Source organism: Dryas octopetala, chromosome 4 (genome assembly GCF_963921425.1).
Source record: "Dryas octopetala chromosome 4, drDryOcto1.1, whole genome shotgun sequence".
NCBI lineage: Eukaryota > Viridiplantae > Streptophyta > Magnoliopsida > Rosales > Rosaceae > Dryas > Dryas octopetala.
In genome coordinates this window covers 4,790,357-4,805,858 of record NC_141369.1, presented here as the reverse complement: position 1 = coordinate 4,805,858, position 15,502 = coordinate 4,790,357, and the positions used below count along the sequence as shown (strand labels likewise).

General features: G+C 39.9%; 1 protein-coding gene across 1 annotated transcript in view; it reads right to left on the bottom strand.

The window, feature by feature from the left end:
- LOC147286275 (uncharacterized) overlaps positions 1 to 15,074 on the bottom strand; it is a 43,484-nt gene extending 28,410 nt beyond the window's left edge. Inside the window, exons 1-3 of the mRNA XM_086240729.1 lie at positions 14,276 to 15,074; positions 12,651 to 13,120; positions 11,212 to 12,557 (exon numbers count right to left, since the gene is read on the bottom strand). Coding sequence (XP_086096855.1) covers positions 11,212 to 12,557; positions 12,651 to 13,120; positions 14,276 to 15,074 — 2,615 coding nt within the window. The remainder of the gene's footprint in view (positions 1 to 11,211; positions 12,558 to 12,650; positions 13,121 to 14,275) is intronic.
- Between the last annotated feature and the right edge of the window lie 428 nt (positions 15,075 to 15,502).

The window sequence follows — 15,502 nt, the reverse complement described above, 5'->3', positions numbered from 1 at the left end:
CAACGAAAACTCCCAAATTAACAAAGTCAAAACTCAACATGGAAATCTCATTTACAAGTTTTCAAAGCTAAATAAAATCTCATATTTGGTTTTCCAATAATTAAATGTGCAAATAAAGCATTTCAAACCCATAATTCAATTAAAATCAAGGTCAAATTCACAAGTCATCATATTTGGATAAAATCATTATAAAAATCATGACTTAAATCTTGAAGTTCATGAAAATCATTTTGAAGAGAAACAAAATCCAACTCACTACTCAGAAATCAATTACTCAAGATATTAAACATGAACAAATCCATGAATTTATAAAAAAACGTTCAAGAAACCAAGTCCACTCACAGTGAGAATCCTAGCTCCGTTTCTCCGCCGAATCGTTTCGGGCTGCGGTCGTCTCGCCTATAAAATAGACAATCAACGAAATACAATTAGTTCCGCCTCAAGACATTTAAACGTAGATGTGTGTATAAAACCTAAGCGTCCCACCCGACTCCCATTCTAGCTCGACGATTCCCAACCTCCACAACGTAGACCCAAAACTCCTACATAAACACTCCGGAAGCTCTCCGGCTCAGCCTAACCAAAAACGTCATAACCAAGATCAATAACTCACTCCACAATTGCCCACAATTAATCCTTTATTTACGAATGACAGCGGGGGTTCGGACTCACTGCAGGAGCCGTCCAAAGTGGCTGCCCCAACTCCAAATTCAACCAAGAAATGCCTAATTCCTCAAACCCACTCAATCCTTCAATCTTAAACCACAATTGGGGTTCCTAGGAATAGAATTTATTATTTAAAACGACAAAAACAGCCCTCTAGTCCGAAAGTTAAAGAAAAACCCGAAATGGCTTCAAAACCCAGAAATTTCCAATTCCTATATACTCGAAATTAATCAACATCAATTAGGAAAATGAAAACCCAAAGGAAGAGGAAGAAATCTCACCAAAAATAGGGATGAAATGGGCTGAGATTTGGCCGGAATTCGGCGAGCAGTGGCGGCGGGCTGGGCTTCCTCTAGCCTCGTTCTCGCGCGTGTGGGAGCTGGGCTGGCTGGAGGAGGGTCGGGCCGAGCTGATCGGCCGACGGGGAAGGTCGTCGGTGGTCGGGGTCGATGGAACAGCCGCCGAAAGTGGCTGGGTTGGCTGGGTTGGCTGCGCGCAGAGGAGAGAGAAGAGAGAGAGAACTCGGGGAGAGAGGAGGCCGGGGGGTGTTCGGCGTCTGGGGGGAGCTCGCCGGAGCCAGAGGCCAGGTCGGCGAGTGGCGGTCGACGGCGAGGTGAGTGAGGGTGGCTGGGGCTGGTGCGCGCAGGGGAGAGGGTGTGCGGGTGGAGTGAAGACCGGGAGAGAGAGAGAGTGCGGGTAGAGAGATATAAAGGAGAGAGAGAGTGTTCTATAGAGAGAGAGAAATTTCTAGAAAATCTGATTTTTAAACCCCAATTTGTCATTTTACGCAATTGCCCCTCGCTTCAAACGCCCATATCTTTCAAACTGTAATTCGGATCGAAGCGTGCTACGTGTCTATGAACTCGGGGGATCGAAACCTATCTAATGGACCTAAAGTCAAAATCGAAAACCCATTTATTTTAAAGTCAACTTTGGGTCAAGCTTAAATTAAAACGAAAATAAATAAATAAATCAAAACTTTAATTCAAAACCCTTTTTACTTTCCAAATAAATTTCAAAATCTTTAAAATACAATCCAACATCTTTTATAAACCTCTTAAAAACATAGTTAAATAAAAATTTTTAATTTCTAGTGAAAATTTGGGTCGGGTCGTTACAACCTTCCCCCCTTAAAAAAATTTCGTCCTCGAAATTTAGTAGAAAACTTTAATTTAAGTGAACTGTAATTGCAAACTTCTTATCGCCCATCAAATCAAACCTCCTTTCAACAACCATAAATTTAAATATGCGTGAATTTTGACATTTCCTTCCGTTCGAGAAAACCAAGGATATTTGAACTAAGGAGATCACTCCACAACGAATATAAATAAATTTAGTAAGCCTCAAAAATAAAAACTTGAAAATGCGATAGAACGGCAGACCCTAAATAAAGTTTTTCAAGGATACGACTATTACGAAGTAAATTAATTTAAAACCTTTAAATCATTTGAAAACCACTCTAACCCATAAATCGAGAAAGTTTATCTCTTATCGATAATCAAAACACGAATATGTGACAAACTAGAGTGTGTGTGTGTCCTGAAGTCTATCAAAAATATCGTATCATGCTCAAAGTCAGATAATGTACCCATGATGACGTCCGATGAAACCAAAGCGTCCTGCTGCGCCATAGCGAAAACTCTGCCCTGGGCTCTGGGGCGTCCTGGTTGACCCCTCTGTTGTTCTGCACCTCTACTGACATGGCTGGACTAGGCACCATTACGCTTCCGCTGCGCCACTCTGATTAATCCTTTGATCTCTAAATGTATCCATGAAAATGAGAAATAAATTCTGGTCATGAACTAAGGGGTCACCCTCAAGCTCCAATCATTTCCTTTTAAGTCGCGTCTCTCTCTACTCAAATTCCTTCATTGTCCTCACTAGACTTCCAAAATAAAAACAATTCATTTATTTCTTAATCGTTATTATGATATCTTTATCCTAATATACAAGCATCTATCCTTCGTCATCCTTATTGTATGCCATCAAAGTTGAACTAAGCTTCACTGTATCACAACTTCGATACTTAATCTCTAGGGGAATCTATAATTCTAATAACATTAAATTCCATTAAATTCCATTAAATTCCAACTTGATTTCCTCGAATGGGCTTCAAACGAAATACTAAAACATTTAAACACCGCACTCTAAATTTCGCAGTTACTGATTATCAAAAAGAAATCCTCACGAGTACGACCCAAATTGTAATACAAGCATACCACAAACGTAACACTCACGTTAATCGTATTAAATCTACCCCCATAAACTTACCACAATCTACTTTGAGGTCGGCCACGTCGAGGAGCTATATCCATACTAGCGAAGAAAAACCTTTTTGTACACTGAAGGATGCACAGGTGGTGCGGAATCTACAGGAAACTTAAATCCTAATGCTCTGATACCAAGTTGACAGGACCGCCCCCGGATTCCACCCTGAAACCCGGAGAGGTCCTGCGGGAATCCAAATTCAAGGAAAATCCTACCGAAAATTCGACAGAACCTCCCCTGAAAATGGACTAACCCAGAAATTTTATACCTGTTAAAAAAACACTTCTATACAGCAACCACCTCTACCACAACCAAAATAGGGTCTCAGACCCAACAATTTCAAAGAAAAACCATCTAAGAATTTTAAGTGTGATCATCAGAGCCACTATCCTAATACAAGGAATTTTTGCAATAATATTAACTGGTGCCTACAAGGTCCGATTTGAGAGATGGATGTAACTGCCTCGACGTGTTTGGCTCGACCTCCACCAAAGCTATTACCTGGAGGGACAATTTAAAACAAAACGAGATAAACCGTGAGACAAACTCAGTGAGTGGACAGTTTAATAGAAACGAAAATAAAAATAAACTTTTTGTTTCAGAAAATCCTTCAAAACCACATTTAGCACCAAGACCTCACGTCACTCTTTGAAATCCCCCAGTTTTAAAATCATTTCCAAAATTTAAGCGAGTTATAAAACTAATGAGACTCAAAGCAAAGATAAATCAAAACTCATTTCTCAAAAGCCACCCGTCTAAATAAACAAAGTCATAGTAATAATAAAATCGAAATCATTATAAACTCGAAACGTAGTTCTCACTTAAAATCCATATTTAAACTCTTGAAAATATCAATTTCATTTTCCACCATGCTTTATACCCTGAATAACCTGGCCATACACCTGTGCGGAATTCCTGCATCGCACAGGCAGGCAATATCCTGGCCATACACACGCGTGGAGTAAATCCAACACGTGCAGGCAATATCCTGGCCATACACACGCCTGGAGTAAATCCAACACGTGCAGGCAATATCCTGGCCATACACACGTGTGAATAAAATCAGCACGTGCAGGCAAATCCTGGTCATACGTGCACGCAGAGCAGCCCCCAAAGGGCGAAGCATCCCGACACACGGCCCAAAGCCTATATGTGTGCCGTGATGGGTCCCAAAGACCTATTAAATCTGATAACCTGGAGGGTACTGCAAAGGTGGTATAAAAACTATTTTTCCATAACCCAAATAAATCCTTTTTCCACCAAGAATAGAATAATTGTACTTTTCCAAGAAACTTTAAATCCATAAACTTATTGCATAAATTCCAACTTCAAAATAAGTTATCCTCCACAACGAAAACTCCCAAATTAACAAAGTCAAAACTCAACATGGAAATCTCATTTACAAGTTTTCAAAGCTAAATAAAATCTCATATTTGGTTTTCCAATAATTAAATGTGCAAATAAAGCATTTCAAACCCATAATTCAATTAAAATCAAGGTCAAATTCACAAGTCATCATATTTGGATAAAATCATTATAAAAATCATGACTTAAATCTTGAAGGTCATGAAAATCATTTTGAAGAGAAACAAAATCCAACTCACTACTCAGAAATCAATTACTCAAGATATTAAACATGAACAAATCCATGAATTTATAAAAAACGTTCAAGAAACCAAGTCCACTCACAGTGAGAATCCTAGCTCCGTTCCTCCGCCGAATCGTTTCGGGCTGCGGTCGTCTCGCCTATAAAATAGACAATTGTTGATTGTTTTCTTAGAACAAATTAAATAACTCAATTCTAAGTATACTCGCAAGTGCACGAATCGCATCAATAGCAAAGCATGTAAATACGAGGTCGATCCCACGAGGAATGGTTAAATACACATCAAATCAATTTGATCTATCCACTAACACACACACACGATATGGGGGGTTGTAAGTTGTGAAACACACGCACACCACCAAACACACGCACACACCCGATTGTCTTGCAATGCTAAGATATCTGAATCCATCACATATTAAAAGATAACAACTATTATGGTGACATGCAATTCAATGTAAACACACATAATTAAGTTTGCTAGCCGAAAGGCCTTGATTATCGGACACTCTCTAACTATGTTTTCCTTATTCATAAATTAAGAGCTTGATTATCGCTACTTAACCTAGTTAACTCACATGTTCCTAGGAAGCTTGATTTTCGTCTACCTAAGCTGTTAACCATGCAAGAGTCATTAAGAACTTATGAAAACAGCAAACACATAGAGCATGATAGAATCTTGATTATCGATCTAGATGACATCTATGAAACCTATTTATCAAAGATAAGTTCTTAGGTTATCTTCTTGTTACCTACTGAATTGATTAGTTTGATTATCACCTCTCAATTTCATAACAATTACTAGATGCAAACATACCTAAGGTGGCCAGCCAAAGAATGAAAACAACTAGAATCAATTTAACAAGACAATAGGAATTAATCACATGCAAACTTCACATAAAATCACATGGCTTTATTTCATTAACCATAAATCAACATTGAATCAAATAATATGGATATCATCATAATCTTAACATGCAAGAACAATCAAACTAACTCATAAATAAATTGAGAAACAAAAGAAACATAACATAAATAAATTCCCAATCCATTGTTGAACAAATAACAAAACTAATTAAACAATTGAAATAAAAGAAAATTAGGAAAAAGCATAGAGAGGGCTGCGGCACAAGAAGGAGAAAGAGAGAGACCACACAAGCTATTCCTCACGGCTAGGGTTAGCTAGGGCTTGCGGCAAAGTGGCTCTCTTCTTCTCTCTCTTGATGTCGACTACTCTCTCTCTAGAAATCTGAAAAGTATTGCAAAGCTAAAATTAAATTGTGTTCTGAATTATGGGAGAATGGGGTCCTTATATACGAGTGAGGAGGTGAAGCTTTCCTTGTCCCACAAGGCTAGGGTTTTCTAATTTTCGGCCAAAAGTGGGCCTTGGGCTGATTTGGGCTCTTTTTGGGCGTAACTCCACTTTCAGCTCGCGGAACTGCTGCGCTACCTTCACTAAAATGGCTATATCTTGAGCTACGCAACTCGGAATCGAAATCCGTAAAATTCCCTGCGAAGCTAACATCCGTAGCTTTCCAACCATATATGGCATGACACCTGATTCGATCTGTAGAGGTACAGAATCACTGTCGAAATTCATGTTCAATTTCCCAGGGTTTTGACTTCTTCTTCAACTAGGATTCCTTGTGATCTTTGACTGAATCTTGTGAGATTTTCCTTGAGCATGAAGGATTCATTCTTTGGGCCTTGGATCAGCTGAGTGGGTGCGGCATACACTTGGGCTCTTTGTTGTATGTTTTCCTAGAGCAAATTAAATACCCTTTTCTGAGCTCTAGGTTAACTCGCAAGTGCACGAATCGCTAAGTAGCAAAGCTTACAAATACGAGGTCGATCCCACAGGGAATTGTACTAGTGTACGATTGCTAACTCAATTAAATTCAATTAACCCAACTCTGACTCACACACGCAAATGGGGGGTTTTGATTGGTTTTTGAAACTAGACTTACTAACAGATAAATGACAAAACTTTAAAATAACAACTGAATGAATTTGGATAAAACAATAATAAAGAAACACTAGGGGTCAGAATCCACCACTAGCATACCATTCACTCTACTATGGATATTAACAATCAATATATAAACATGTCAACAAAGTTCGTCTACTAAAAGGTTTGGCTAGTTACTTTTAGCAATTACTCCCCTTACTGTGCATAAACTAAGAGCTTCTTGGGCCTTCCTTAGCCAGTTAACTTGCATGTTCCCTAGTGCTAAGCTAAGGCAGCTGTTACCCATGCAAGAGTCATTACGATCTGTGAGAGTGACAAACACATAGCGCATAGCTCCAAATTAATGTACCCTATGTCCTCTATGATCCCTTTTCCCATGACTATTATCTTAGGATATCCACTTGTTGCCTATTGAAACTATCATCCTTTCGAACTTATTTAGTTTCACAACATATATCTAGATGCATGCAACCTAAGGTGATCAGTCAAAGATGCGAAACAAATAGATTCAATTTAAACAGAGATCCAAGATTTGTCAACATGTAAATAATTAAAAATCAATAATCCATAGTGAGAGTAAGCAGCATCGCTAGGGCTTCATCCTAGCCCTAGCCCAATATTCAGTTACACATAATTAAAATCATAAATAAACAGAACATAATTAAACAATTAAAATAAAAGGAAAGGAGAAAGAAATCAAGCCACGAATGATGGGGTGGAGGTGCGGCTGCAAGGTGGTGGCGTGATGGGCTGCTGCTCGGCCTTAGGCTCCACGGCAAGGAGGCTGAGGTGCTCGGCAAGGTGGTGCGCACGGCTGGGTGTTGATGGCTGCTGCTTGGCTTCACTTCCTCCTTCTTCCGTTCAGCGCAAAATAAAGGAAAAACAAGATAAAGTGGCTGCTAGTGTTCGGCCAGACAAGAGAAGAAAAAGAAAATAAAAAGAAGGGAGAGAGTGTGGGCTGCGGCTAGAGAAGAATAAAGAAAGAGATGGTGGCTGCTAGGGTTTGCTTCAGAAAAATAAAAGAAAGAGAAGGAGGCTAGCTAGGGTTGCTGAAAATTAAAGAGGAGAGAAGAGAACTTCAGAACCGAACCCCTTTTCTGATTTTTAGAGATATATTTATAGAGGGAAGTGGGGCTGAGATTTCTCTTTCTCTTCAATGTGGGATAAGTGCATTCCTTGCACACCAAGGCTTATAATTTTCGGCCAAGCATGGGCCTTGGGCTGATTTGGGCTCTTTTTGGGCGTAACTCCTCTTTCAGCTCGCGGAACTGCTGCACTACCTCCACTAAAATGGCCATATCTTGAGCTAGAAAACTCGGAATCAAAATCCGTAAAATTCCCTGCGAAGCTAACATCCGTATCTTTCCAACCATATATGGCATGCTACCTGATTCGTTCTGGAGAATTACAGAATTGCTGTCGAAATTGGTGCTCTATTTTCCAGGGTTTTGACTTCTTTTTCAGCTAGGATTTCTTGGGCTTTGGCTTGTGGGCTGCATGACTTGGGCTTAAGTGACACACACCAGCCCCCTAGGGTTTTGCGCATGGCTGATAGGCTTGGGCTTGCGCATGGACTTCCTCTTGGGCTGGTGCATGCATGCATGCATGGCTCCTTCAAAATTCGGCATTGTATAGGCCCATGGCCCATTTGACTTGTTGACTTTTCATAGTTGACCCTTGACCATTAACTTTGACTTCCCATTTTGCCCCTCATTTCCATTTGAATTCAATTCATTTCTTCCCTCCATTTATTCCCATGGATGTCCACCACCTTCTAGAAGCTTCTGGAACCTTGATTTTGTAGAGTTGACTTTGACCAACATTTCCTTGTCCACCTAGGAATCCTTGTTGACTTAGGATTTCTATCTCACTTGGAATTTCACAATTACCATTTTGCCCCTCATGATTCCTATCTTCATTAGGACTCCATTTCCTACTTGGATTAGGTTTCCTAGTTGAAATAGGATTTCCTGCTCCAACTAGGATTTCTCATTTCTGGCTTCTGATCATCATGGTTCCTTCTTATTCAAGCTTGATCTTTCCTTGTGAGACTAGGAATCCTAGTTTGACTGGGATTCGGCATTTCCTGGTTTGACCAGGATTTCTCCACTTTTCCTAGTTTGACTAGGAAACGTCTAAAAATGGCTCTTTCGGCTCCTTTTCTATTCTTTGCTCATTTTATCCTATAAGAACAAAAACAAACTAACAACACACAAAATACCGAGTTCTTGCACTCTGAGTTAGGGAGTTAGTATCATAAAACAGTGTAAAATGAGCACTCAACACACCCCCAAACTTAGATTTTGCTAGTCCTCGAGCAAAAAGAACAAAGAAAAGACTCAAGGCAGACTCAAAACATCCCAACACATGACTTCATAAGTACAGCCATAAATAGCATAGTCAAGCAAGATACATATAGAATTTATTCCTCAATCTCTAATAATGCTTCAATTAACATACCTTACTCCTCTATGAAATATATATACCATCCTTGACACAAACCCAAGTGGTTAGACAAACAAGACTAAATCAGCATACACAAAATAGATTCAACTCCAATTCTCACTAAGGCATACTCTCAACAATAAAACGCTCCGAGATTGGGTCAATACGTGCACTCAAGTATATGTGAGAGATGATATGATAAACAAATACAAAAAGCTCACATATTAATCATGAAAGAACGGCACAAAGAAACAAAAACATTGATCTCAATAGAAGGAATTAAAATACTTGGAACAGAACCAATAACCATAAGCTTCCCTTTTATCTAGACTCCACATAATGAACCACATTTCTCCCAAGATCAAATAGGACTTTTATGCGGGTTGTAATGGAGGCTTAGGTTAGGATAAGGTATTGAAATAAAAGGGAGAACAAAGGGCTACAGACTATGGATTTGCACAAGGAAATCAATAGAGGCATTCTTTGCATAATTTGTACTCATAGCTCAAATTCGAACACCTTTCCACTTCCATCTTTTGAAATCGTCCCTTCCCTTTGATTTTTGATTCTTGATTTTTTTTTTTTTTTTTTTTTTTTTTTTTGATAGGGAACGACAAACAATCTTAAACACAATTTCTTTTCCTTTTTCATCAAGCTACGCATAGACATTTCTTTTCAACCTCACATTTTCACCAACTCCATGCAAATTCATAGGTAAGGTAAACGGGTAGAGGAGTGAAACTCCCCCAAACTTAGGGTTTGGTATAGGGGTGAACAAAGAAAAGGTCATTAGGCTCAAAATGTTTGACTAGGGTTATAACACAGGGTAGGCCTTAGGTTATGGGTTAAAACAAACAAGGCCTACTATCATTTCCTAAGATTAATGTAGTTATATCCATGCTTTGAATAGATTAAGAGAGAAGTTCTAGCTCTTTGATTCACAATTATATTCCAAGTACTTAATCGAAAGAAAGAATAATGAGATCACAACGACTTTATATGACAAGAAAATATTAGAGTAATGTTAACACTCAAGAATTGAAGTACATGGCTCAAAAGCTCACTTAGGTCATATAAGTCTACTCTATTAAGTATATGCATCTCTAGACATGCAAGTCATCACTTAAGCTCATGAAAACAAGGCCACAAGTCCATAGAGTTGTAAAGCATGTTACGAAACAATACTAGATAAAGAAGAATACATACTATATATACAAGCTAGACATGCTCAAAATAACCATACATAATGAAATCAATTAGTTGGGGACTCAAGACCTAAAACAAACAAAAACACTAAAAAAAAAAAAAATTTTTTTTTTTTTTTTTTTTTTTTTTAACACACTAAAAACTAAAAATGCATTGCATTCCCCACCCCCAAACTTAAAAGAAACATTGTCCTCAATGTTTAAATGAATGACAAATGTAATGCACAATGTAATGAAAAGAGGAAGGGAAAAACAACAAATAAAACAAAACTAATGAACGGAGCAAAGAGAGGGTGAAAACGTACCTTGGCTGATGTGAAAATGGCTTGCCCACGCATATGTACAAATCACCTCCTCGTCGTCATCCATCCCTTGGGTTGCCTCCCAAGAAGCGCTAAGTTTCACGTCTTCAGCCAGACCTAGTCTTGTACTAGAAATCAATTTTTTCTTGGTTCAGCTCAAAATCAGGTTCAAGGAAAGGCTTCACACGATGACCATTGACCTTAAATATGTTCCCATTCTTCGAATTCTTGATTTCAACTGTACCATAAGGAAACACTCTAATCACCTCATAAGGTCCGGTCCATCTGGAACGCAACTTGCCTGGGAAGAGACGTAATCTTGTATCATATAATAACACCTTCCCGCCAACAAAGAATTCTCTTGGACGTAGCTTCTTATCATGGTACCTTTTGGTCCTTTCCTTGTACAACTTAGCATTCTCATATGCGAAATGTCGTATTTCCTCCAGCTCACTAAGTTGCAACTTCCTTTTCTCACCAGCGGCATGAATATCAAAATTTAACTTCTTAATCGCCCAATATGCCTTATGCTCAAGCTCAACTGGTAAATGACAAGCTTTCCCATAGATCAGTCGAAACGAAGACATTCCAATGGGTGTCTTGTAAGCGGTCTTAGTTCCTCCACCATGGCCTCCACATTCTTTAGAATGGCACATCTCAATGACATTCCTCTGCTCTATTTCCGGTACATATCGTCTTATCAACTGATCTGACCCATATTTGAACAAATAAGGATCATCCCACACATACTGTCTGACATCATGCAAAAACTTCTTCCTTTGGTAGTGTGTCAGATCATTGGGCAACACTCCACTCGCTAAATAATTCGCTATGTCAGCATACCATGGAGTAGTCAAAATGGCGAAAAGCTGCTCGTCCGGGAATGACTCTCGTAACGGTAGTGTGTCCTCTTCAGACTGATCCTCATTGACGAGTCTACTCAAATGGTCTGCTACCACATTCTCACACCCTTTCTTGTCCTTGATCTCAATATCAAATTCCTGTAGCAATAGAGTCCATCTAATCAACCTCGGCTTGGCGTCTTTCTTATTCAGCAGATACTTGAGAGCGGCATGATCCGTGTAGATGATGATCTTAGACCCAATCAAATAACTTCTAAATTTCTCCAAGGCAAAGATCACAGCAAGCAACTCCTTCTCTGTAGTAGAATAGTTCAACTGTGCATCATTCAGAGTCCTGCTTGCATAATAAATCACATGTGGCAGCTTATCAACTCTCTGACCCAAAACTGCTCCAACAGCATAGTCACTTGCATCACACATGAGCTCAAACGGCAGGTTCCAATCAGGTGGCATGATGATCGGAGCGGAAGTGAGTAGCTTCTTCAATTTGTTAAAGGCAACCAAGCAATCCTCATTAAACTCAAAATTCACCTCTTTTTGCAATAAGGTGCACAAAGGCCTAGAAATCTTAGAAAAGTCCTTAATGAACCTCCTATAAAACCCAGCATGGCCTAGAAAACTCCTTACTTCTTTAACACTCGACGGAGGTGGCAATCTTTGTATCACATCAATCTTGGCCTTATCAACTTGTATGCCCTCCTTTGAAATCACATGACCCAATACTATCCCTTGTTGAACCATGAAGTGACATTTCTCCCAATTAAGCACTAGATTGGCTTCTTGACATCTTTTCAGAACTAAAGACAAGTTATCCAGACATGTATCAAAAGACGAACCAAAAACAGAGAAATCATCCATAAATACCTCAATGATTCTTTCTACCATGTCGGAGAAGATAGACATCATGCATCTCTGAAATGTTGCGGGCACATTGCACAATCCGAATGGCATCCTCCTATAAGCAAATGTACCAAATGGACATGTGAACGTGGTCTTCTCTTGATCCTCGGGCGCAATAGCAATCTGATTGTACCCACTATAACCATCCAAAAAGCAATAGTGACTATGGCCAGCCAACCTTTCCAACATCTGGTCAATAAATGGCAAAGGAAAGTGATCCTTTCTTGTCGCGGTGTTAAGCTTCCGATAGTCAATACAAACACGCCAACCGGTTTGTGTCCTTTGGGGAACCAACTCATTATGCTCATTCTTCACCACAGTAATACCACTTTTCTTCGGCACCACTTGAACAGGACTAACCCACTTCGAATCACTGATAGGATAAATAATACCAACATCCAACAATTTGATTACCTCATTACGCACAACTTCCTTCAGAGTTGGATTCAGTCTTCTTTGAGCATCACGAGTAGGCCTAGATTCCTCCTCAAGTAAAATTCTATGCATACACACTGTGGGTGAGATTCCCTTGATATCGGCTATGGTCCATCCCAATGCTAACCGATTTTCCTTCAGAATTCTCAAGAGTCTTTCTTCCTCGCTTGCACTCAAATTAGCTGCAATAATCACAGGCAAGGTCTCATTCTCTCCCAAAAATGCATATTTCAAATGCTCTGGTAACGGTTTCAACTCCAACTTAGGTGCTTGCTCAATAGAAGGAAGCGTCTTTTGATTAGTGGGTACTAACATTTCAAACTGGTTGAACCACTTATTTCTGAGAGGTCGGGTGCCTTCCAAACGTGTAGGAGTTGTTTCCACGATTTCATCCAGCTCACTAGACTCTAGTGTTCCCAAAGCAACCTCCAATGTATCTTCTGCAAGATTAGTTTCGCACACTTCCTCAACCAATGGGTCCAAACTATCAATCCTCAAGCAATCATCCTCCTCCTTTGGATACTTCATCGCACCGAGAACATCAAACTCAACTGTTTCACCAAGTACAGACATTGTCAGCTTCCCATTACTCACATCAATCTTGGTGTTCGCTGTGGCCATGAACGGTCTTCCCAATATGATCGGTAGCTCATTACCTCTAATTGGGGTATCCTCCATTTCAAGAATGATAAAATCAGCGGGCATGATCAAATCTGCAACCCGGACCAGCACATCTTCAACCACACCTTTCGGAACCTTTACTGAACGATCTGCCAATTGAAGAGTAACACTAGTAGGTTTAAGATCTCCTATGCCCAACTGTGCGAAAATTGAGTACGGCATCAAATTAATACTTGCTCCCAAATCCAGCAATGCCTTCTCAAACTTATGATCCCCAACCAAACATGGAATCGTAAAACTGCCAGGGTCTTTCAACTTTGGTGGCAGCTTCCTTTGCAAAACCGCACTGACTTCTTCACTCAAACACACCTGCTCATGCTCTTTAAATTTCCTCTTGTGTGTGCACAATTCCTTCAAAAACTTGGCATACTTAGGAATCTGCTGAATGGCATCAAGCAAAGGAATGTTGATTTCCACTTTCTTAAACATCTCCAAAATTTCCTTAGCTTGCTCGTCCTTACTCTGCTTCCATTGACGTTGAGGGAAAGGTAATGGAGCTCTTGGAATAGAAGAAGTGATCTCGGCCTTCTTGCTAACACGCGTAGCAATGTGCTTTTCTTGTTTCTTTCTTTCCTCCTCTTCCTCATCCTTAACCTTAACTTTATCCCTCTTGTACTTTTCCACTTGTTCAGGCTCTAATATCTCAACTTCATCCTCATTGCCTGCATTATCATCTTGAGTAGTGCCCACTTTGTTGTCAATCACTTTCCCACTTCTCAAAGTAGTGATTGCTTCGGCCTTATCCTGAATTGGTGCACCCTTTACCACTTTGTCCAAGGTCAAAGTCACTTGTTCCAATTGGGCTTCCAAATTCGAGATAGCTTTAGCTGTGACACTCAACTGCTCCTCAGTCTTATTCATGAATGACTTGGTATCATTAGACATCGAAGTTGTACTCTGAGCTAGTGCGGCAATCATGTCCTCCAAATACGTACTTCGTTGCTCAACAGGGGACTGTACCCTCGGTCTAACTTGAACTCTTTCAACCTCGAAACATGACTCTCCATGTGATGGCTTAGCTCCTTGATTCACCATCAGAACCTGCATCATCTGCTTAAGCTCAGACATCTCAGCTTCCATAGCTGATTTCTTTTCCACTCTTTTCCGTCTATTCCACTGTTGTGAATTCAACGCCAATGTGTCAAAGAGTGTCCATGCTTCTTCAAAAGTCTTCTTTTTCAGTGCTCCTCCACATGTCATATCCACCATATTACGATCTTGATCCAACAGACCCTCATAAAAATACTCAATCTGCATCCACGGGGCAAGATTATGGTGTGGACACGAAGTCAGAAGCTCTTGGTACCTTTCCCAACTCTCATGAAATACTTCGTCCTCTGATTGTGTAAACCCTAAGATCTGCTTCCTCATGATGGTAGTCTTACTAACTGGGTAGAACCTCAACAGAAACTTGGATGCCAGTTCTTCCCATGTTTTAATAGAAGCGACCTGCAAGGAAAACAACCAATGTTTAGCTTTATCTTTAAGAGAGAATGGAAATAACCTTAACTTCCTTTGATCATCGCTCAACCCCCTCAGCTTGCCAATCTCGCATATCGCATGAAATTCCTTAAGATGCACGTAGGGATCTTCTCCTTCTAAACCATGAAATGATGGAAGAAGTTTGATTGTCCCACTTGAAAGTTCAAAATCAGCTTCCACTTGAGAGTAAACAATGCACGTAGGTTGAGCTAGAAGCGTTGGAGACGAATAATCACTCAAAGGTATTCTCATTTGAGATGCATTCCGCTGCAAGGTCTCCTCGACTTCCTCTTCTGATTTCTCTTCTTCGTATGCTTCTTCAGATTCACTCCCTCTCGGCGACACAAGAGTAGACCTCATCCTTAACGGTGTCCAATTGAGTCTTGGCCTGCCCTTGTACGCACTCAACACCTTTTGGCCTTCTGCACGTGAAAGGGGGGTGATCTTCGAATTTGAATCTTCCATTGTACCCTAGAAATAAGAGAAATCAGCAAGAACCAATAATGAAAACAGAAAATAAAACCTAACTAAAATGACTTAACTAAAGTTAATTAAACTAGCAATCAACACAAATAACAATTCCCCGGCAACGGCGCCAAAAACTTGTTGTATGTTTTCCTAGAGCAAATTAAATACCCTTTTCTGAGCTCTAGGTTAACTCGCAAGTGCACGAATCGCTA